The sequence below is a fragment of the Schistocerca gregaria genome, chromosome 7 (assembly GCF_023897955.1).
Source record: "Schistocerca gregaria isolate iqSchGreg1 chromosome 7, iqSchGreg1.2, whole genome shotgun sequence".
In the NCBI taxonomy this organism is placed as follows: domain Eukaryota; kingdom Metazoa; phylum Arthropoda; class Insecta; order Orthoptera; family Acrididae; genus Schistocerca; species Schistocerca gregaria.
The window spans coordinates 470,991,104-471,013,769 of NC_064926.1; the positions used below are offsets into that span (position 1 = coordinate 470,991,104).

Below are 22,666 nucleotides of genomic sequence, written 5' to 3' on the forward strand. Positions count from 1 at the left end.
AATCATAAAGCATCTGTTTTCTCTCACCTTACTGTCAACTTCCAGCACCAAACTTTCATTAACGACCGATGGACGCCCACTCTGTTTTCATCATGCACATTTGAGCGGCCATCTTTAAATGCTCTCAGCCACTTTTTTACCATTCCATCACGCATAATGCTTTCTCCGTAAACTGCACAAATCTCACGATGAATATCGATCGCTTTTTGGCCTTCAGAACTAAGAAATCTTATAACAACCCTACTTCACAGTCGGCGGGACTCACGATTATGGGAGGCATCTTAACCCTTTCAGACCCCTTGTCCATTTCAATGGACACTACTTGTCGAGAGTAATATCTCATATCTGAGAGCACAGATGTTTTTAGGACTGCTTGTACGTCGCAATGGAAGTCTTGTGGTTCACTCTGATGGGCGATCCTGCTATGTAGTGGTGAAGTCACGAAGTCTTTGGACGTTGTTTGAGACAATATGGCCGCACAGAGGAAGCATGTAAAAGGTGGGCACATATTTCGACCAATTTTACGTGTTTAAAGGTTAGAGTTCCCCTTGTTTTTAAGTTTTATTTGTTTTAGTAAGGTTTTGGATACTTTCTACAGAAAAATTAGATATATGCTTCGGAAAATCACTGTATTATCTACACTCCCGGAAATTGAAATAAGAACACCATGAATTCATTGTCCCAGGAAGGGGAAACTTTATTGACACATTCCTGGGGTCAGATACATCACATGATCACACTGACAGAACCACAGGCACATAGACACAGGCAACAGAGCATGCACAATGTCGGCACTAGTACAGTGTATATCCACCTATCGGTTTGGATGTACCGTGGACTATTCAGTGTCCCCACGACGATCACCAGAGGTGTACGGCCAGTGTAGGAGATCGCTCCCCACACCATGATGCCGGGTGTTGGCCCTGTGTGCCTCGGTCCTATGCAGTCCTGATTGTGGCGCTCACCTGCACGGCGCCAAACACGCATACGACCATCATTGATACCAAGGCAGAAGCGACTCTCATCGCTGAAGACGACACGTCTGCATTCGTCCCTCCATTCACGCCTGTTGCGACACCACTGGGGGCGGGCTGCACGATGTTGGGGCGTGAGCGGAAGACGACCTAACGGTGTGCGGGACCGTAGCCCAGCTTCATGGAGACGGTTGCGAATGGTCCTCGCCGATACCCCAGGAGCAACAGTGTCCCTAAATTGCTGGGAAGTGGCGGTGCGGTCCCCTACGGCACTGCGTAGGATCCTACGGTCTTGGCGTGCATCCGTGCGTCGCTGCGGTCCGGTCCCAGGTCGACGGGCACGTGCACCTTCCGCCGACCACTGGCGACAACATCGATATACTGTGGAGACCTCACGCCCCACGTGTTGAGCAATTCGGCGGTACGTCCACCCGGCCTCCCGCATGCCCACTATACGCCCTCGCTCAAAGTCCGTCAACTGCACATACAGTTCAGTCCACGCTGTCGCGGCATGCTACCAGTGTTAAAGACTGCGATGGAGCTCCGTATGCCACGGCAAACTGGCTGACACTGACGTCGGCGGTGCACAAATGCTGCGCAGCTAGCGCCATTCGACGGCCAACACCGCGGTTCCTGGTGTGTCCACTGTGCCGTGCGTGTGATCATTGCTTGTACAGCCCTCTCGCAGTGTCCGGAGCAAGTATGGTGGGTCTGATACACCGGTGTCAATGTGTTCTTTTTTCCATTTCCAGGAGTTATAATATAATAAATTGATAATATAATAGGATAGGGAATGAATGATAATAAAATGTTGGAATGTGTGGCTTTTTTAAAATGGATGAATTAAAGAGATTAATTCTTTGGCATGAAGGACAAGCACAATAAGCTAGGCATTGCCTGTAACGGGAAAGGAATCGTTTTAGTTTATAAATAAAATAAATAAATCGTCTTCCTAGTATTTTATGCGTACCAATTATTAATATTATGTCCGATCGCCGTCTCCTTGACTGTGGCCGTGTTGTTCTATTCGGATCTTCGTAAATTTTCCGAAGTATACAGATGGGCTTCCGTTCTTCTTATTGCATTACTACTTGAAATAATAATAACTCTCACAAATATTCTGTTAATAAAACACTACTATATTTCTGTTCGATGCACATAGAAAATACACACAATGGCGGTTCTCACTCGTTCACTCACTGAGCGAAACCTTCCTTCCAACAACTCGTACAAGAACAAAAACTGCTCTGTCTTTTAACATCTGAAAGTCAAAAATACCTGACAGTAGGCACAGGCTCTACGCTGGGCTACTACCACCTCATCTTTTCTCTTTGCTTTTAAAGAGGATGAAACATAAATGTAAGAAATGCAAAAGGTATATCACAATTGCCCCCCTACTGTATACTGTCGGGAATATGTCTCTTTATTTAGTGATACAGTATACAGTAGCCTTATTTACCTTGGGGCTCATGTTGAGTCATTTGGTGCAAGTCAATGGAGTTTCAATACCCTTAAGCTACTACAAGTAAGTCTACGAAGTTCATTTCCTTGTTCATTACAAATTCATACATATAAATACATTCACATACACTTATATCACATAACGACATTCACATATATTTATATTACATAATCGTACGTCCATGTCGTGCTAACGTCTTAGTCTGTGATTTTTCATTATACTTGTTAAGCTGTATGGACAGGGGAAAAATTTTACATTTCATAAATTGTCCTCACCATGTTTTAAAAATTGTTTTTCTCACTGGCTTTTGGTTCATTGGCCGTTCTGAGAAGGTGTCCTTTCAGCACACGCTATCTCATTGTTCGCTGCGCTTATGGCTAGCAGCTGCTCATTGTTTACCGCGCCAGTCGCAGTGACGCGAGCGCCACGTGAGCAGCAGCACTGCCCACGCATCCATCGTAATGTCGCTCCTGGCTCATGAAGTCGGTGTTGTATATGCCCTCCAGTCCGGAGACTGGATACGACGGATTCAGCTCCAACGCTCAACCCGAAGAACACCAATACATCATCTTGGGCCTGGACGAGGTTTTCGCACAGCAAGGTGAGGTAAGGGCCGCACTGCAGAACTCAGCATTGTCTTCCGTTGTTCATTGTAGTTCAGCGGTCCTCACACCACAACTCGTGGTTATATGGATTTCCTCTCATTTTTCCGTCGCACACGCATCACACTCACTGTATTCACTTCGCCACATTGTAGCGTTTACTCTTACTACGGCTCAGCCGTTATTTTCACTATTATTAGGCCTTAACATTTTTGTATTACTTCACACGTGCGAGTGTTTTACCCGTCCGTCGCGTTGCACTTCACATACATACATAAATGGTTCCTTTACAAGAATAAAATTTCACATAAAATTGACAATAGTACATACATTTTACATAGACAAAAACGTTGACAATAATAAAGTCGACATACAAATTTACAATACATACTCATTTCATATATGGACTCCATGACATGCACCCTCTTACACACTAATATGTAAATCAGAAGGAATCTTCAATTTATTCTGAATATTTGGGTTTCCTGTTCCTTTCTTGCAGGACCGACCTCCTGCGCGTTTTTACATTCACAACTACACATAGAAAACAGTACATACATACATTTTACATAGACTTCGACATTGACAATAATATAGTTGGCAAATAAATGTACAGTCCACATTCACACTTCGTATATGGACTTCATGTTAAACAGCATCTTACACACCAATAAGTAAATTAGAAGGAATCTTGCATTTGTTCAGAATGTTGGCACCTTTTTCGTTCTTGTCTTGCAGGACCGACTTGCGCATTTTTACGTTCACAGATACACACAGAAAGCAGTACATACATACATTTTACATAGACTTCGACATTGACAATAATATAGTTGACAACTAAATGTACAATTCACCTTCAGTTTTCATTTATGTATTCCATGTTTGGTATCGTTTTACACACTAATAAGTAAATTAGAAGGAATCTTTCATTTGTTCTGAATATTTGCATTTTCTTCTCTTGACTTGCAGGTCCGACCTCCTGCGCGTTTATACCTTCACAAAAACACACAGAAAATACGTTCCAGCACTACTCACTACATGGAAAAAGAAGATTTGCTAAGGTCTGCTTCAGAGATCAAGCTACTTCTAAGATTGCTACTTGTAGTGCGTCGTTAGTGTACTTATTCTATCCTTGGCATTTGATAGACACCATACTACGTACAATATTTACAAGTGCTCGTTTGTGAGCGAGTGTGTAGGATGTTTTTTCCTTTGACAATCCTGACTTCATCACTGCTTGTTAATCGTCGTAGTATTACACATTCATGTACACATATTTCAAGTCAAATTTCTGCCTTATTGATGCGACGACATGTACGTGTTTACCCTTTGTAACGTGTGGCCGATACTTTTACTGTATTTTTGCCATGTGTAATTCCACTCATAATTCATTCCCGCAAAAGAAGAACGTGCTTTTTTTTATGTTAAAGTACTGTTTTTGCTTCTGCGTGTGTCAAGAACTCAGTGTAGAAAATATTGTTTCACTGCATTTTGTGCTCGTTCCTCATACGAATCGTATATCATATTTTCATTAATATTCACCTTACAGCTGCTCAAGCTGTAACAGTTAGTCGCTAAAGAAATATTTTCTATACTAATTTGTTTTACTTTCTGACGCCTGTGTAGCAGATCACTGTATTGTAGTGTACTTTAAATGTAGCGTGTACCTTTGTTACTATGGATTCCACTGTTCCTTCTTTATTCTTCACTGCTTCTTCAAGATGGTCGTTTTCATAATTACTTACCGTACATACATCATCATAAATTTGCTTTCCACACTCATACAACCATTCATTCTAAGACTTAAAACTATATAATCTATTCTTTCTTACGTCGCCTTCGTGGCCCTTTCCTAGGTACCACTGCAAAATTAATCTTCATATTCATCGCCGTATATCCATGTAATTATTCATTAAAAAATCTTCCACATAAATCGCCATTTATACTCATGTATTACCTACAGGGTTCTTACACTAGAACCACCGCCCTATTTATTTCTTCTCACAAATATAAATAAACTCATATTACTCTAATACACTTTCATTCTCTTCCTAGATTCATTCATGCGTGTTATGTCACCACAAACGTAGATTAACTAATTAATACTTCCAATCGAATCTAAAACTTTTCACTCTCTCTCTACTTCCAAGTATTATCCAGCAGTGAAATTAATTTGTTCCTGTATATCGCTTTTTTAAACATACAGTACTTACCTCAGTTATTTTGTTTTAGTTCGTATAATTACGTTGTGTGCGTATTGGTTGGTTTTCGTATTTACTTAGCTTATCTCCCGCAAGTTGTACGATTCATGTTGACAGTTTTACTCAGCTGCTTATGCTTTTCGTATAAGGTACCATGTAATTAATAGCAACTAACATAAGTGAGTTCTGTAATAGCAAATTTGTGGGTATGTATTCTCCATATACGTCACGCTCGCTAATTCTAATGTTGTGTATAAAGAAGTGTAGTCTTATAAGTGCACAATTGCTCCTCTCTCTCAATCTCGTACGATATGTTATTTTGTAGTTTAGGTCTCCATCACACACACTTTTCTATGTGTATATTTCATTCTACGTTTCCCATCGTCGCTGACTTGCGTGCTGTATGTAAGCCGCTTAGTTCTCAATAAAGTTCAGTGCTAATCGTGTTCTTTTAAGTGTACATGTTGTTACTTTTCTTTTAAACTTGTCTTAATACTGTTGTATATAGTCTGATAGGAATATCTGTGTATATTTTCTTCTCCTTTGAATACTCATACTTATTTCTAACTATGTACATTCAATAGCCTATGTTAAGTTCACAATTTTAGCGTATTCTACGCTCCTTATACTTTACTTGCACCGATGCGGTCCTTTTCTTAAAACTACATATGCTTAACTTAATGATATACTCTTAAAATTAGTGCTCTTTAGAGTATAGTCTCCATCTTGGGGATAAATGTCTGTGTTCGTTTTGTTTGTGTAACTGATTTGCGTTAGAGTAATGAGCTGATAGGTACTTCATTTCGTGTCGCTTCTGTTTTGTCCAGTTGGCAGCGCAGCGTGAATGCCGATTCGCTTAAATTCTAGAATGGTTTCCGTCGCGATGCGAAGTGTGTCTTTGCGCATCTAGCTGAGGACACTGAACTCAACCGTGCTTTTTGCCTACTCGACTCCTACGATCAGCTGTTAGCCGCTTCGTATGTAATTGTTATAAGTACACTCCGCTTCAAGCGCGGCTGCGCGCCTCAGTACTCTTCATCGCTCGTGCCGCTAGCTCAAAGCTCGCGCGCTGTGAATTCCTTTCTTTTCCACCGCTCTTGTTTAATTATTTTTATATATTGTAACTACGTAATCTAATGATTTTCACTTGTCCACTATTGTGTACAATTGTTTTATTTCTTCCCATATATTTAGTGTTCTCTTAAGGAATATGAAAAAGTTTCTTGTGTTTCTATAGATATTTAAGTCTTAAGAAAGCTCAATACCAAAATTACAAAAAAAATCTCTAACAACTAGGTTGCATTCTCCTCTCTGCATTTTAGATAGTGGAAGAAAATTGAACATTCCTTATTGACTAAACAGGACAGTAGAAGAGGGAGAGGGTAACGAAAATATAAATATTGTACCCCCTAGCTGGAGAGGAACCGAGCGCCAATCGGTTTATTCGTCATAGAGTGAGAAACCTCCTACCCACTTGGGTTTTATTAACCCAACAAATAAGGAAAGAATTGGACTTGCACTTTCATTTAATAAATTTCCTCAAATCTTTATCTGGATACATGCCTTTTATTTTACCAATTTTTATATTTCCTGTCAAGTAGCACCTAGGATGTGGCTTGTCAACAATGATATATGGACCAACATATAACAATCGCCATTTTTTGTTCAATGCCTTTAATTTCGATAATTTTGGATGAGTTCTTAGTAGTACCTCCTGTCCAATCTGGAATTCTATTACGTTTTTCAGTTTCTTGTCGTAAATGCCTTTCCTTATCTGAGCTTGCCCATTAGTGTTATTAGCGCTTGCCGTACTTTGTCATCTAAGGCTATGTCTTTGTGCCCTGATTTAGGTATCGGTTTTGCCCATTCATCTAGTTCCACCTTTTCAAACATAAGTTCGGCTGGTGTGTACCCTGTTGATGAGTGTGGTAGGTGATTTACTATGTGCTGAAACGGACCCACGTATTCTATCCATTTCTTTTGGTTCTGCGGTATATATGTCCGGATAAACCTGTTAAATTCACGGAAGCACCGTTCGACAGGACTTGCTTCTGGGTGGAACTTGGATACTAAAATATGACGTATGTTTTGTGATTTTAAAAATGATTTCCATTGGTCACCTGTAAAATTTGAAGCATTATCAGTTAGAACCGCTTGCGGTTTCCCAATACGTGGTATGTAGTCTTCCAGAATCCGTCTTATAATTGGTCCAGACCTAACTGTTTTGACTACGTACAGCTGGAGATACTTACTAAAAACGTCATACAAGGCTACGATGTATTTAACCCCGCCACGGGCTTGGGGATAAGGTCCTGTGGCGTCAATAGATACAAGGTCCCTTGGTTGCTTTGGTATTATTGGGTGTAGTACATTAAGACATGTCCTATTTTGATGTTTGACCTTCTGACACACCGCACATCGTCTGATTACTTGCTCTATACGTCGCCTCATATTAGGGAAATAACAATACGTTGCAATTTTTGCAGCACACTTTAGCACTCCATAATGTCCCCACATGCAGTGCGTGTGTTGAATTAAGTTGTCCACATATTCCTGAGGTATGCACACACACCACTTATCCATTCGCCGATCTCTTCTATGAAAGAGGACGCTATTATGTATAATGTAATACTGCTTTAACTGTTCGTGTGTTCCGGACTGCAAATATCTTATTACCTTGCTCCATCTCGGATCTTCTTCCTGCAGACGTTGCATGTTTTTGCACATTTTGATATAATATGGTTTAAAAGTTCCATCCTTTATTAAAAGTACTTTGAAATCAGATGTTTGTTCCTCTAAGTCGTGATAATCGGTGAGGCCTTGTGGTAATCGTGATAGTGCATCTGCCAAAACGTTCTGTTCCCCTTTTATATACACAACCTCAAAATCAAACTCCTGTAGGTACATGCACCACCTCGCTATTCTCTTATGTAACAACTTACATGTCAGAAGAAAGGACAAAGCTTGATGATCACAGTAACTTTAGTATGTTTTCCCCAAAGGTAATATTGAAATTTACGAAAGGACCAAATAACTGCCAACAATTCCAGTTCAGTTACAGAATACGATCTTTCACATTCTGTAAGAGTTCTACTCGCAAAACTTATTACATTGATTTCTTCCTTACCATCTTTTGTTATTATTTGAAACAGACACGCGCCAAGCCCCTGATAACAAGAATCAGTGCTTAAACAAAAGTCCAACCCCATATCCGGGTGTTTAAGGATAGGTGCATTAATTAGTGCCTGCTTAATGCGTTGAAAATCACTTTCGCACTCTTTAGTCCACAGCCAACTGTGATTTTTACGCAGTAGGTTTAACAGCGAGCTACTGTTCAACAATTGTTGTGGCAGAAATTTCCTGAAAAACGAGGCCATTCCTAGAAAACCTTTTAATTGTCTCTTATTCTAGGGTGCTGGGAAATTTCGTATCGCATCTAATTTACCGGGGTCAGGTAAGATCCCTTCTGTTGAAATAATATGCCCTAAAAATTTTATTTTGTCCTTTCCGAATTCAGACTTTCTAAAGTTAACTGTGACATTGTATTCATCGAATTTTTTAAAAACCTTTTCCAGAATACTTACATGTTCATCCCATATTTGAGTTGCAATTAATAAATCGTCAACGTAGAGTGTAACCTGGCTAAGCAACTCCGGTCCAAGTACGTTGTCTAATGCTTCAATAAATACACCAGCGCTCACGTTTAATCCGAAAGGCAGCACCCTAAATTGGTAACTCCTCCCGGCATTTATGAAAGCTGTATACTTTCTACTCTCGTCATGCAACAAAATTTGCCAGTACGAAGCTTTCAAATCGAGGGATGTTAAATACTTAACGCCAAGAAACTTTAATAACTGCTCTTCTAGATTCTCTGGCCTTGTTCTTATAGGAACGATGATTTTGTTTATTTCTCTCGCGTCTAACACCAGCCGCACCGTTCCGTCGGTTTTACCAACTGCGAGAATCGGACTGCAGTAAGGCGAGTGCGATGTTTCAATCACCTTCCACCTAATCATACGCTCTATTTCTTGTCTTACTGCGTCTTTCTTTGCCCAAGGAATGCCATGTGATGTTCTACAATAGGTTTCATGCGGGCACACTTCCATTTTATATTCATATCCCCTAATAACACTGGGTTGTTTACGAAAAATGTTATGATATTTGAAGAGTAATTTTGCCAGTTCACTTCGCTGTTCATTGTTAAGACAAGTGGATTTACTTATTTTACTATCTACTGTTTGCTCATCTAGGATCTCACCGCCAGGGTCATCAAATTCCGTCTCCCTTGCTATTAAGACTTGAGGGTAGCTAAGTTTAACATCAGTATCGGGTATCTGCCTACCCTGGTTCGTCGTTGTAGTTTTTATTAAGTCCACTGTCAGTGTGCGCTCTCCTACATGAAATTGACATTCCCTGCTGCCGATATCTATTTTTACCCCATACCTTCTGAACACCTCCATACCAAGTATACAGTTCACTATCAGTTTGTCTATCAACAAGAAAGTACACTGCAAAGTTACACCACATATGCTAATGGGTATGCTGGCCTGTAATTTTATAACCTTAGATTTACTTCCCATTGCCATTACGATCTTACAGTTCTCCACGGGTAGCGTGGGTGCACTTACTTCCCTCGCTATCTCTTTGAACAAGCTAGTAGACATGAGGCTTGTCGATGCGCCAGTATCCAAAACAACGGGTACATCTATGTTTCGCACTTTTACCTTTATTATTGCTTGAATAATTTCACTTACCTTGGGTGTTGTTCCTTTCTCCTCAGTAAACAGGTCTTCTTTCATTTCTGTGTCCTTATCATACCTTAAAAATAGATTCCGGATGTGCTGTATGTGTAGGTTTGTTTCAGTTTCTACTTCCTCCTTTCCGTCCCTGTTCGCTCATATTAGTACTGTGGCACATTGACAGTTCATTACCTTCTTCCTCTAATCACGCTCGATTACTATTGCTTGGAGGTGGTAAAGGAATGGATTCATTCTCTGCCGTCATTTCTACTATGTTCACTGTATGTTCGCGTGATCGCCAGTTCGTGTCCCGGTTGTTTCGATTTGATTGTACTGGCTGCCTGTTCTCTCTCGGATCCCTGTGTTGCATATTCCGATCCTGGTAATTTCATTTCCTTGTCGCCTGTTGTCAAAGTTTTCCCTCGGATTCCTAATGTCTCAACCATTGCCGTACCTATGGGGCTGAGTCGAGCACTGAAAGAAAATACTCAAGGTCATATTCGGGAACAGTTACTAATTTTTCCCTAACATTTGCAGGTAACTTGTTCTTTAAGATTTTCAATACATCTACATGAGAGATCAGATTATTCCAGTAACGGGTCTTGTTTAGATATGTTTCAAAATAGTTTCTTAGCCCCCCGAATTTTGAATGATATGGTACTGGGTTAAATACCTCTCGTCTTAACCTCTCCTGGATAGCTGTAGACCAGTATTTATCTAAAAATGCATTCTCAGACTGATCATATGTCTCGCAAAGTTCTGACATATCCGTAGCCCACAAAAGTGCATCACCTTCGGTATGTCCTACTACATATTTGATCTTTTGAGCTTCTGTCCAAGTCCTCGGCAGTACATTTCTGAAGGCTCGGACAAACACTACCGGGTGCGCTGGCTTTTTCTCATTTGAGAATACGGGAAACTGTCGATGTTTTATTAAGCTCTCATCCATTAACAACGCTGTCCAGGAGGGCGGAACAGCATTTCCCTGCAGTGACGGTATATTTGTTTCACAAAAATTTTGCCCGTTGCTCGCGTCGTGCGTCGACATGCGGTCGCGCGGCGTGGGTTGGGCATTGTTGTCCGCGCCACTGATTCCTCCCACTGGCGGATGGCTGTTTAGCGCTCCGCTTACCGCCCCTGGCGATGATATTACCGTACTTTGTTTGCTAACTATTTCGTCCCTTAAACTTTGTTCTACCTGTCTGATATCCTGTTCTATGCGTTTTAAGATTTCTTCTTCCTTTTCCCCCATTACTTCCTTTACCGCTTCCACATAAGTGCGCTGTTCACGTACGCATTTTTCTGCGAACGTTGTGTTTTCGTCCTTTGTATTACTCTTTACCGTTTCGTAAAGCTGCACAATGTCTGAGTTGATTCTCTTGTGTTCTAACTTGAGTGACCCTATCTCCACTGTGATTTTCTCTACATTTTCTGGCAAGTCGTCACAGAAAGAATGTAGTTTCGCTACTTCTGATTGTACATTGTCTAAGTTAACCTGCGTATTCTTTTGCATTGCCTGTAAATTCTCTTGGGTTTCTCTAATACCAGATAGCTCCTGTCGATATGTGTGTGTTAGTGTCTCAAGATTTTCTCTCATTATGCCTTTTAATTTCTCACCCATATCATGAACTGAAATTTGCACTTGTTCATTAATTTTCCTATCCACCTCCGTGGAGATTTGCGAAATCTGCTGTGTGAACTTCGTATCCGTGTTATTGAGTTCTGTGCGCAAACTTTGTACCTCGCCTGAAAGGTGCGTCATGTTTGTATTTACCTTCACGATCTCGGACTTTACTGTGGTCATGTCTGCTTTCATGTTAGTCATGTCTGCTTGTATTATGTCTAAACTCGATATCTTTGAATTAATTGTGTTCATGTTAGTTCATATAGTTTCTGTTAAAGCTCGAAATAATGCTTGCATATCTTCTCTATTCATTTCCGGCCTACGCCTGTCAGCACCTGTGTCTGTACTACGTTCATTTAAAATATTCTCCTGCCTTGAGTTGTCATTAATTTCGTCTATTGTAATCAAAGTATTGCTGGTAATGAAATGTTCTGTATTCACGGGCGTCGAATGCAACAATGGCATGTTGCGCCCAGCATCCAAATAATCACCGCTTAACGGTTCTAAACCACTCATTGTTGCGTTTTGTAAATGCACATCCACTACATTGGCATTTTGATTTTCGAATGACATTTCCTTATTGTTTTGACTCTCCATTATAGAAACTCTTAAGGCACTACAGTTATCAAAATCTGTATTTTCTCTCTTTAGATTTCACTTTCCTGGTACTTCTCACACTAAAAATGCATATACAGCTGTATGTAATTGTAATCTCAGTTGTTGTACGGTCAATATATTTTCAGTACTAATAAAGAAATGTCATTGTCTCTAGTCGAATACAATAGCGTTAATCTCTGAAGCTTTAGGTTCTGGATTTTAGGAAATAGGTGCTTGGGTTTTCTAATATGCTTACTGGGAACGCATTTTCTATATGCATTGCGCGGTCCTACCTGATTGTTGTCTTGTAACTGTTACGTCCTCTACTGTGCTTTGTTGTACGTTCTTGGTATTGTCGTCCTCTTCCTTCTAATTTATTTATTATTTCCTTTCAGTATCACATCACCGTCTCCGTCACATCATCAGCGTACATGGAACATAAAGAAATTGTTAACATACATGTATATTCATTTTCCTAACAATACTAGTACTCACAGTTTTGCCCACTATGTATCGTCCCGTCACGGTCGCCACTTTATAATATAATAAAATGATAATATAATAGGATAGGGAATGAATGATAATAAAATGTTGGAATGTGTGGCTTTTTTAAAATGGATGAATTAAAGAGATTAATTCTTTGGCATGAAGGACAAGCACAATAAGCTAGGCATTGCCTGTAACGGGAAAGGAATCATTTTAGTTTATATTTATATAAATAAATCGTCTTCCTAGTATTTTATGCGTACCAATTATTAATATTATGTCCGATCGCCGTCTCCTTGACTGTGGCCGTGTTGTTCTATTCGGATCTTCGTAAATTTTCTGAAGTACACAGGTGGGCTTCCGTTCTTCTTATTGCATTACTACTTGAAATAATAATAACTCTCACAAATATTCTGTTAATAAAACACTACTATATTTCTGTTCGATGCACATAGAAAATACACACAATGGCGGTCTGCACTTACTCGCTAAAAAATGGCGGTTCTCACTCGTTCACTCACTGAGCGAAACCTTCCTTCCAACAACTCGTACAAGAACAAAACCTGCTCTGTCTTTTAACATCTGAAAGTCAAAAATACCTGACGGTAGGCACAGGCTCTACGCTGGGCTACTACCACCTCATCTTTTCTCTTTGCTTTTAAAGAGAATGAAAACATAAAAGTAAGAAATGCAAAAGGTATATCACAGAGTGTATGTTACAAAAGTGATGTCCATTAAAATGGACATTTAGTCTCAATGGTTGTTTTTACTTGTGTGCTTGTAATATATCTCTGCTATATGAAAATAACTTCTCTGATGCAACTGTGCCTTTTTTTTTTTGTAATGTAGGGGATGAAACTAATTTATTTTACATTACCAAAGGTTCAGTAGACAAAATTCCAAGCATTTATGTACAATACTGCAGTAGTTGTATTTGATGTTATTGCTTCAGACTTTGTGTTTGCGTCTTGTTTCAACACTGTTCATGAGATTGCTTACATCTGACGTATTGATTTTCAGAATTTTATCATATTGAGAGTGATCCTTCCCAAATGCTGGATTTGCTGTCAGGTGAGGTTTCTGACTTCGAGCTCTCAAAAAACGATGAAAGTGGCCTTGATGATGCAGAATGTATTCCACAATGCACTAGACCTGGTATGTAATAGTAAAACTATCAATCTTACCTGACTATTATATATATTTTGACCTGGTTGTTGCTACAATGCATTGTCATTTTTAGGTGCTGATGTCACAAACTACGAAGAGGAACAACTGGAGGACGATAGTTGCAGCACAAAAGAAGATGACCAAAATCATATATATGCACAGGACTCAAATGTTAAAGACTCCATTATTCCATCTGAGTGGGTATTTAGTGAAAAAAAAAGTGATATTAGATGGAGAAGAAAATCGCCTACACTCCAAAGCACACCTGTAGGTGAAGACCAGTATTCAGTGCAGCCATCAGAGTGTGATATGACACCCATTGAATATTTTTCAGAGTACATTTGTCATGCTTGCTTAGAAAATATGGTTGAAAAAACCAACATGTATGCATTGCTACATGGGAAAACATTCACACCGACAAATGTAATGGAAATAAAGGCTTTCCTAGGACTTCATATAATTATGGGATGCTTGAAATATCCCAGAGTTAGAATGTATTGAGATTCAGCATTGCATTTAGATCTCTTTGTGGAAAGTATGTCAAGAGAGAGATTTTTCCAACTGAGATCAAATTTCCATGTAGTTGACAATTTGGCAAAGTGAGACCCATTTATGATTGTATTAGACATAGATGTTTGGAACTACAGATTGAGGAAGAATTATGTGTTGATGAACAAATGATTCCTTTCAAAGGTCATTTAGGAGTAAAGCAGTATTGTAAGGGAAAGTCTAAACCTTGGGGTATAAAACTGTTTTTATTATGTGGAAGAAGTGGTCTGTGCTATGATTTTCTGTTGTACCAAGGAGATACTCCAGAAATCTCAAACACTTTTGTAAAAACTTTTGGTTTAGGGGCATCTATTGTTCTAAAACTTGTTGAGAGAATTAACATGCTTATTTATATTTTGATAATTTCTTTACAACATTCAACTTACTAAAAATATTAAAAATAAAAAATATATATGCAGCAGGAACAGCAAGACGATGTCACATGCCAAATGTATCTTCAGCAGTGATAAGGATTTGAAAAAGAAAGGGCGTGGTTTTTCTGAAGAAATGGTAAGCATGAATGAAGCAGTGATAATGTGTAAATGGTTTGACAACAGACCAGTAGTTCTGGCATCAAATTTTGTAGGAGGTGGTAGTCAAGATGAAGTACAGCACTGGGAAAAATCAAGAAAGACACATGTTTCTGTCTCACGGCCTGAAGTTGTACATTGTTACAACCATGCTATGGGTGGTGTTGACAAAATAGATATGTTAATTAGCATGTATAGGATTTTTATTAAATCTAGAAAATGGAGATTGAGAATGTTGTTCCACGCTGTAGATTTAGCGTGTGTGAACAGTTGGTTGGAGTACAAAAGAAATACTGAATCACTGGGAGAGAAAGAGACAATGGATTTGCTTCATTTTAAGATGAGAATAGGAGAGGCTCTTGTAAAAATGGGCACTAGTACCAAAGTGAAACGTGGCAGACCCAGAAGTGATTTACAGGACATAATAGCAAAAAGAGCAAGAACTGAGATTTGTCCGGCACCAGAGATTCGGAATGATCTTACTGGACATTTTCCTGAGTACCATGATAATACAGAAGCTTCAAGGTGTAAAATGCCGAGTTGTAAGAATAAAACTCATGTATTTTGTGAGAAATGCAATGTTCATCTATGTTTTGTCAAAGGAAGGAGTTGTTTCAAAATGCTCCACAATTCAGGATATAACAACCATCGATACTCTTTGTCCATTGCAATGGACATTCTGCAAAATGTAAATAAAAATGTTTTCAGTGATTTTGTTGGATTTATTATGTTTCTAATACCCATTTTTACCTATTACAATGAATAGATATTTTGTTTCATGGCTGAGAATAATTTGGGTCTGAAAGGGTTAAGCACTCAGTACACAATGTAAGCAAGAAAGAATCAGACTGTAATGGTGTTGGTGCGTAGATTCAGGTACAGGGTTTCATGTAAAAATAAAATTATTGAGCTATCTTAGCATGTCTGTTTTTAATTTCAAAACGGTACTTACTTAAAAAAACATGCCTCGTAGCAGAAACATTTTTCTACAGTCTGATGCAACATTTTAACCCCAATTTACCTAACAGTAGCTCCACTTCCAATGTTCCCAATTTTTCCTTGAATACGCAATTGGTTAGTAAAGATTCGTAGCTTCACTGAAAATATTCGAGATTTCTTTAAGATATTATGAGGATAATTGCCCATATCAAACGAAGATTGCACTTACGTAATTTAACAGAGTGTGAGAGCTCCTTCTCAGTAATTAGATATAGGTAAGTCTTGTACTGGAGTGACATTTTCACTGTGAAGTGGGGCATGCACTGATATGAAAGTTCCTGGCAGATTAAAACTGTGTGCCGGACCGAGACTCGAAATCAGGACCTTTTCCTTTCACGGGCAAGTGCTCTACCAACTGAGCTACCCAAGCACCACTCACTACCTGTCCTCACAACTTTAAGGGATACGGAACGCCCTATGCTTACAATGTTAAATTGAGCAAAAAGTTAGGAACATTTTCTCATTTGTTATTTAGATGATACTCTTGATTTTATCACAGATCGCAGAGATATGTTCTGCTTTTATGCTGAATTATTAATTTTGAAAAAATAATGTATAGTTTTTCAGATATTTAATTTTTTGTAAATGTTAAAAAAAGTTATACATTTTAACAAGTATTTTAAAATTTACGTCCATTAATACAAAATAATTCCACATATCTTTTAATTCAGATATATTAGAAGGTCTTAAGGAACAACTGCAGAAAATTTCATCTTTCTACTATAAATAGGCCCTGAGAAAATGTAAATTATACACAGAAAAACTAAAGTTATGGGAAATTAGCTTCAAAGTTTTTACTTCAGTACAAACCTGCACCATAGCTTGTATCATCAGAATCGTCCAACAGCTTCCTCTTGATGGGTCTGCTATGCTGTCTAGCCATCTTTGAATATACTTTCATGGCATTATCTGAAGACATGAGCCGTTCCTTGTCCAAACAAAGCATAGCTGCAGCAGTTCATAGTTCTACACAGAGCCCCAACTTCTGCAGAACTTTGCACTTTGTTATATTGCCCTGATTGAATGATGAAACAGCATCATAAACGCCAAAGTGAAGTGTGTTTATACCCACAAACACAGTTTTAGGTAGTCTATTCCATATCACATGGTTCACACACTCATTTGGATTTTGAGTCCGGCGATGAAGACATTTCTTTAGCAGACTAATATCTGCGAGGTCTCGGAATATTGGTTTTATTTCATCCATTGTGGCAGGTGATTGTATTGTTTCTCAGTTACCTTGCCTCTGTTGTACTTGCACCAACTATCATCTCCTTTTGGACATGGCCTGTGTTGGGGATTCTCATTGTTTGAAGCTGTATGAAAAAACAGAGCCCAGACTGCTATTCTCATTAATTCTGCATCTGCAGTATTCTGTATTATTGCTAGACCATAGCACTTATGAATATGATCTATTGTAGCGTCTGTCAGTCTATTTTTCCCATCTAAAGTTTTTCCATCACTCAATTTCTTGCCTTTCATGCTAGCCTTGAGCTGTCGAAGTCTTGATCCCATCCTTTTCTGAACATGGCCAACACACTCCAGTACCATTATACTGAGCATTGATAAATACTTCTACACCAGCAACTTCCATACCACCACTTGACTCATAGTAATTTGCCATCCACTCCTCTTCATGTTTAGTTTTCATTTTCTCCTTGCATCTGCAATGCTTGGAAAGTATTGCCACATCAACTACCTTACCAGTGTCCACACTTGTAGCTGTTAACTACACCATTCAGAGATGTGTGGCCTCTCTTCTGCCAGCTTCCATCAAAAGCTATGGACAAGTCTCTGCTATTATTATTTCCAGCAACTGATTCCTCAACAGCATCTTTCTTGTTTTCCTGTGCCAAATCATCTACAGCAGAGCCTATTGCAATTAGGTGTTTGTTAAATTTTCAAGGTGGATGTGGGAGGCTCATCACACCACACAACATGGCACCTGCAGCCCTGCCCTTTCCTATACACCGTAATCCATAAACCAGTCTAATGTTTAAATCGTATAGTTTACCTGTATCTGCAGTAACATGTGAGGAATTGAAGAAAGTAAGTGTTTGCAATAACTGCATATCAACTCTAATTCACAAGCAAGTCCTACATGTAAGTTTGTTTTCAATGGAATACCACATTTTCCACATTGTTTGCAGCACACATTGTTCTCCAAAACGTCTGATAATAAAGAGACGTTAATTACCTCATATTTTGTAGTCCCAGCATTTAGTTTCTTGTATTCTTCTTCAATTCCAGCTAGTTTTCTTCTTGAAGCACTTTCCGGTGTAGTGGAAGCATCATCACTCAATGTATCACTACCAGTGTTGAGGTTCGTCGCTGCTGGGACATCAGATACTTATGAAGATGAATCAGACGAATGTTTAGTACACTTTACTTTCTTGCGCCAATGTACACGCTTTCTAAATACCTTCAGACTAGGTCTTGGCATGTTGAAGGAAAGAATACTCAATGACTTCTACACAGACAACTTTCACAAAAATGACATGGATGTACTCACAAAGGAAACAATACAAATGGTGCAGAATCTATTGTCAACTGTCTAGCAGTGTAGCCAACAGAAAAGCTAACTCTCTTGTGCTCAATTATATCTCTGGCAAGGCTGTCTATATCAGGTATATTTCGCGTCTTATATACAACGTGCGGAACATCGTGTGTCGAAATTATTTAAAAAAATGATTTAAAATAGTTCTGTTCATGTCATCCAAATATTTTATACATGGTATGAAACGGGAGAGTCTAAATTTTTCGAAAATGCATTTACCCAAAAATCGATTTTTTCATCGAAAAACTCATTCCGTATACCCTTAATTCCGCCAGTACCTCGTCTCATACCTTCCAAACTTCACAGAAGCTCTTCTGCAAACCTTGTAGAACTAGTACTCCTGGAAGAAAGGATATTGTGGAGACACGGGTTAGCCACAGCCTGGGGGATGTTTCCACTACAGAGTGGAAACCTCATTTCCGGAATTAATAAATTTAATATTGTGATGATCCATATAATCTGACCATTTTCAATCACATTTTAATATACCAAGAATTGATTGCTGATTCTCTAACAGATTGTTAATATCATAAGTATTTGAACTTGTGATATAAATTGTCTGGTCTACTAGTCAATTTTCGTCGTTAACCAGATAATCTTGTATCACATTCATTGTTGTCCAGAGAAAGTGTAAGTGTTGTTATGCATCTAGACAGGTTTATGAGGTCGAATGTGACTTGGTCATAGAATGACAGACTACAGATGCAAAAGTCCTGGATACATTCCTAAGATTTCTATCAATCACTTATCACTACTTCACCTCTGGAATATTTGTTAATGTGAGCCATCCAAGTGGCACTGTGTTTTGCAATGTATGTTAAACTGTAGGTTCAAAAAAAAAAAGTTCAAATGTGTGTGAAATCTTATGGGACTTAACTGCTAAGGTCATCAGTCCCTAAGCGTACACACTACTTAACCTAAATTATCCTAAGGACAAACACACACACACACACCCATGCCCGAGGGAGGACTCGATCCTCTGCCGGTACCAGCCGCACAGTCCATGACTGCAGCGCCTTAGATCACTTGGCTAATCCCGTGCGGCAAACTGTAGGTCTCTGCATAACTGGCTCGGTATGTCACTTCAAAGGTTGAGGAAGCAACAGCATACCACCCATGTGTGGTAAACCACTTATGATATTCAAACCAACCTTCATGTTGCTGAGGGATTTTCTTAATAAGAATCTTTGAAAAAAAAGTAACTATGATTAGTTACAGTATTTACAGTTACACGTATGTGAGGTGTTTGAGTGTAAAATCTTGCTCTTGACTGAGTTAGCTGCTAAAGCTTGTGTTACACATTATTTAGGGTACTAGATTACATAAGATATTAAAAATTTTATTAAAAATTTCATATTCTATAACTGAAAACCGAAATTTTAGGCAATGTTGCTAGTATATATTTGAAAACTAAAAACAACCATGGGGTCATTCCATCTCAAATCAACTAACAGTCTGAACCTTGATATCTCAGATTTAGATGAATTTTTTTTCAGATAATGTACCCACTAACACTAGTTTAAATTTGAAATTTCAAATTTTTCTGACCTTTTGTTTTTGAATTTCAAGGGTTTAAAAATAAAAAAAACTCCGTTTTTGATCAATCGATGATTGTTTTAAAATGCTGTAGCTCAAAACTATACAACCTAGAGAGCTCAAACTTGCACCATTGTTTTCCTCTATAAATTCCCTTCAATTTGATATGTAACTTGACTATGCTACCTAAATTTGAAAATTTTAAACTATTCCAAAAAAACATTTTTTGAAATACCCAAAATACGTACCCTTAGATTTTTTTTATAAAAATTGTGTGTGTTGTCCAGTCTATCTGACTACATGCATACAAAATTTCAAGATGGGACCTCAATGGGTTCCTGTATAAAATAATATTAATACACACTAGTGAGGTGAAAAGCAGACTATTTCTAGGCTATGAATACTATGGTAGGCCTATGTAATTCTAACAAACATAAATTATTATGTTAGCCTTTTTACACGACATTACCCTCTTATTGTTTTGTTAATTCATTAAATGATATTTTAATGCAAGAATAAAATATATAAAAAAATAATAACTTAAGAATCTTACAATTTTGTATGACATTCACTTTTTATTATAAAAAAACTTGAGATTTGCATACTGGGTCAAGGCTCTAGTTTTGGCCACTACCCCACTTATGGCATCTTGATGTAACACGAAGCTATAGTGTATCCTTTCATCATATATTATAAATGGGAGGGAAAAGTAAAACATCTGCAGTATGTCTTCATATCAGATTGCCTGAAACATAATGCAGTCGCTTTCTATGTATTCCAGAAAAAAAGCTTTTAGAAATCATAAACCAAAACTTGCCTTTTGCACTTGAAAAGATTACTTACTTTTCTGATGGCAGCGCTTCACAATATAAAAATAAGAAAAACTTCCTTAATTTGTGTTTGCATAAAACTGATTTTGAAGTTGAGGCAGAGTGGGAGTTCTTTGCAACATCCCATGACAAGAGCGCATGCGATAGTCTTGGCGGAACTGTTAAGCAGCTAGCTGCTAGAGCCAGCTTACAAAGGCCATATGACCAACAAATCTAAACACCCAAATCACTTCATGTATTTGCCATGGAAAACATAAAAACATTGACTTTGAATACTGCACAGCAGAGGACTATGAACTGACCAAAGAATACTTACTTCCTCAGTTTAGTGACTCAAAAGCGATTGTGGGAACACAAAAGTTTCACTCATATAAACCCTGCACAGAGTGTCAAATTAATGTCAAGCCTTATCGTTTTAGTCTGAATGAGTCTCTTGAATATGTGACAACACTGAACCAAATAACACCGTCACATATGAAAAATATTACTGCTGGTTTTGTGACAGTAGCATATGACGACTCGTGGTGGCTAGGATGCATTGAAGAAAAATAAAGTGACACGTACCGAATAAATTTTTTACAGCCGAAGGGTCCAGCCCAGTCTTTTTACTGTCCACAACCAAGAGATATATTAGATGTTCCAGGAAATACTCTTTTACAAACAGTGAATCCAACAACAGCTACGGGAAGAACCTACACTTTAAGTGCTAAAGAAATGGAGTTGTCTTCTCTTGCTTTGGAAAAATATCTTAAAAGATCATAAAAGAAGCACATGTAAATTATGTTACACCTACCCTCACTAAACACTAACTTGTATAGATACCGTGTGTATTAACTTTGTAAATACCAATTGGTATTAGAAATACAGTTCTATCCATGCAGATATCAACAAGTTAATCTTTTTCCCAAGTGATATTACTTATATGCTAATTTCTAATATAAGGACTTCTTGTAAATGATTACAAATAACACTGGAAAACCAAGAAAAAGATAATCTCTTCCATTTACAACTAAGGATGAAGGTGAGTGACTTTATTCAAAATTTTAACTTGTAGCACATATATTACCAATTAAAATGTGTTCAATTCCTTCTGATGCATAGTTAAAAGAATCACGAACATTAAATTAAAACAAAACTATGTCATTTAATGAATTAACAAACAATAAGAGGGCAATGTTGCATAAAAAGGCCAACAAAATGATACATAGGCCTACCTTATTATTCATAGCCTAGAAATAGTCTGCTTTTTCACTTCACTAGTGTGTATTGTGGTAGTAAAATATTAATTTATACAAGAACCCATTGAGATCCCATCTTGAAATTTTGCATGCATGTAGTCAGACTGGACAATGCATATAGTTTTTATAAAGAAATCCGAGGGTATGTATTTCGAAATTTCAAAACAGGTTTCTTTGGAGTAGCTTAAAATTTTCAGATTTAGGTAGCATAGTCATATTACTATCAAACTGAAGGGAATTTATAGAGGAAAACAATGGTGCAATTTTGAGCTCTCTAGGTTGTATACTATTTGAGCTGCAGCATTTTAAAACAATCATCGACTGATCAAAAACAGAGGTTATTTTTATTTTTAGACCCTTGAAACTCAAAAACCAAAGATCAGAAAAATTTGAAATCTCAAATTTAAACTAGTGTTAATGGGTACATTACCTAAAAAAAAAATTCATCCAAATCAGAGAGGTCATGGTTCAAATCATGTAGTACAATTGGTTGATTTGACATGGAATGACCCTATGTTTATAAAGTGCTAGCAGACTTTACTGGGAACATCAGTGTTTTCAAATTATGAGCTACC

The 22,666-nt window shown here is 38.2% G+C and overlaps 2 protein-coding genes across 2 annotated transcripts; both read left to right on the forward strand.

Moving 5' to 3' along the window:
- The first annotated feature begins 269 nt into the window (after window positions 1-269).
- Window positions 270-14,353, forward strand: LOC126282435 (uncharacterized). Its single transcript, XM_049982093.1, has 4 exons — window positions 270-331; window positions 13,437-13,567; window positions 13,706-13,840; window positions 13,926-14,353. Exons 1-4 carry the CDS (start codon window positions 270-272, stop codon window positions 14,351-14,353), a joined length of 756 nt encoding a protein of 251 aa, XP_049838050.1.
- Window positions 14,354-14,836: 483 nt separating this feature from the next.
- On the forward strand, window positions 14,837-15,697 carry LOC126282436 (uncharacterized). The gene has a single exon (XM_049982094.1). It carries the CDS (start codon window positions 14,837-14,839, stop codon window positions 15,695-15,697), a length of 861 nt encoding a protein of 286 aa, XP_049838051.1.
- Window positions 15,698-22,666: the final 6,969 nt, after the last annotated feature.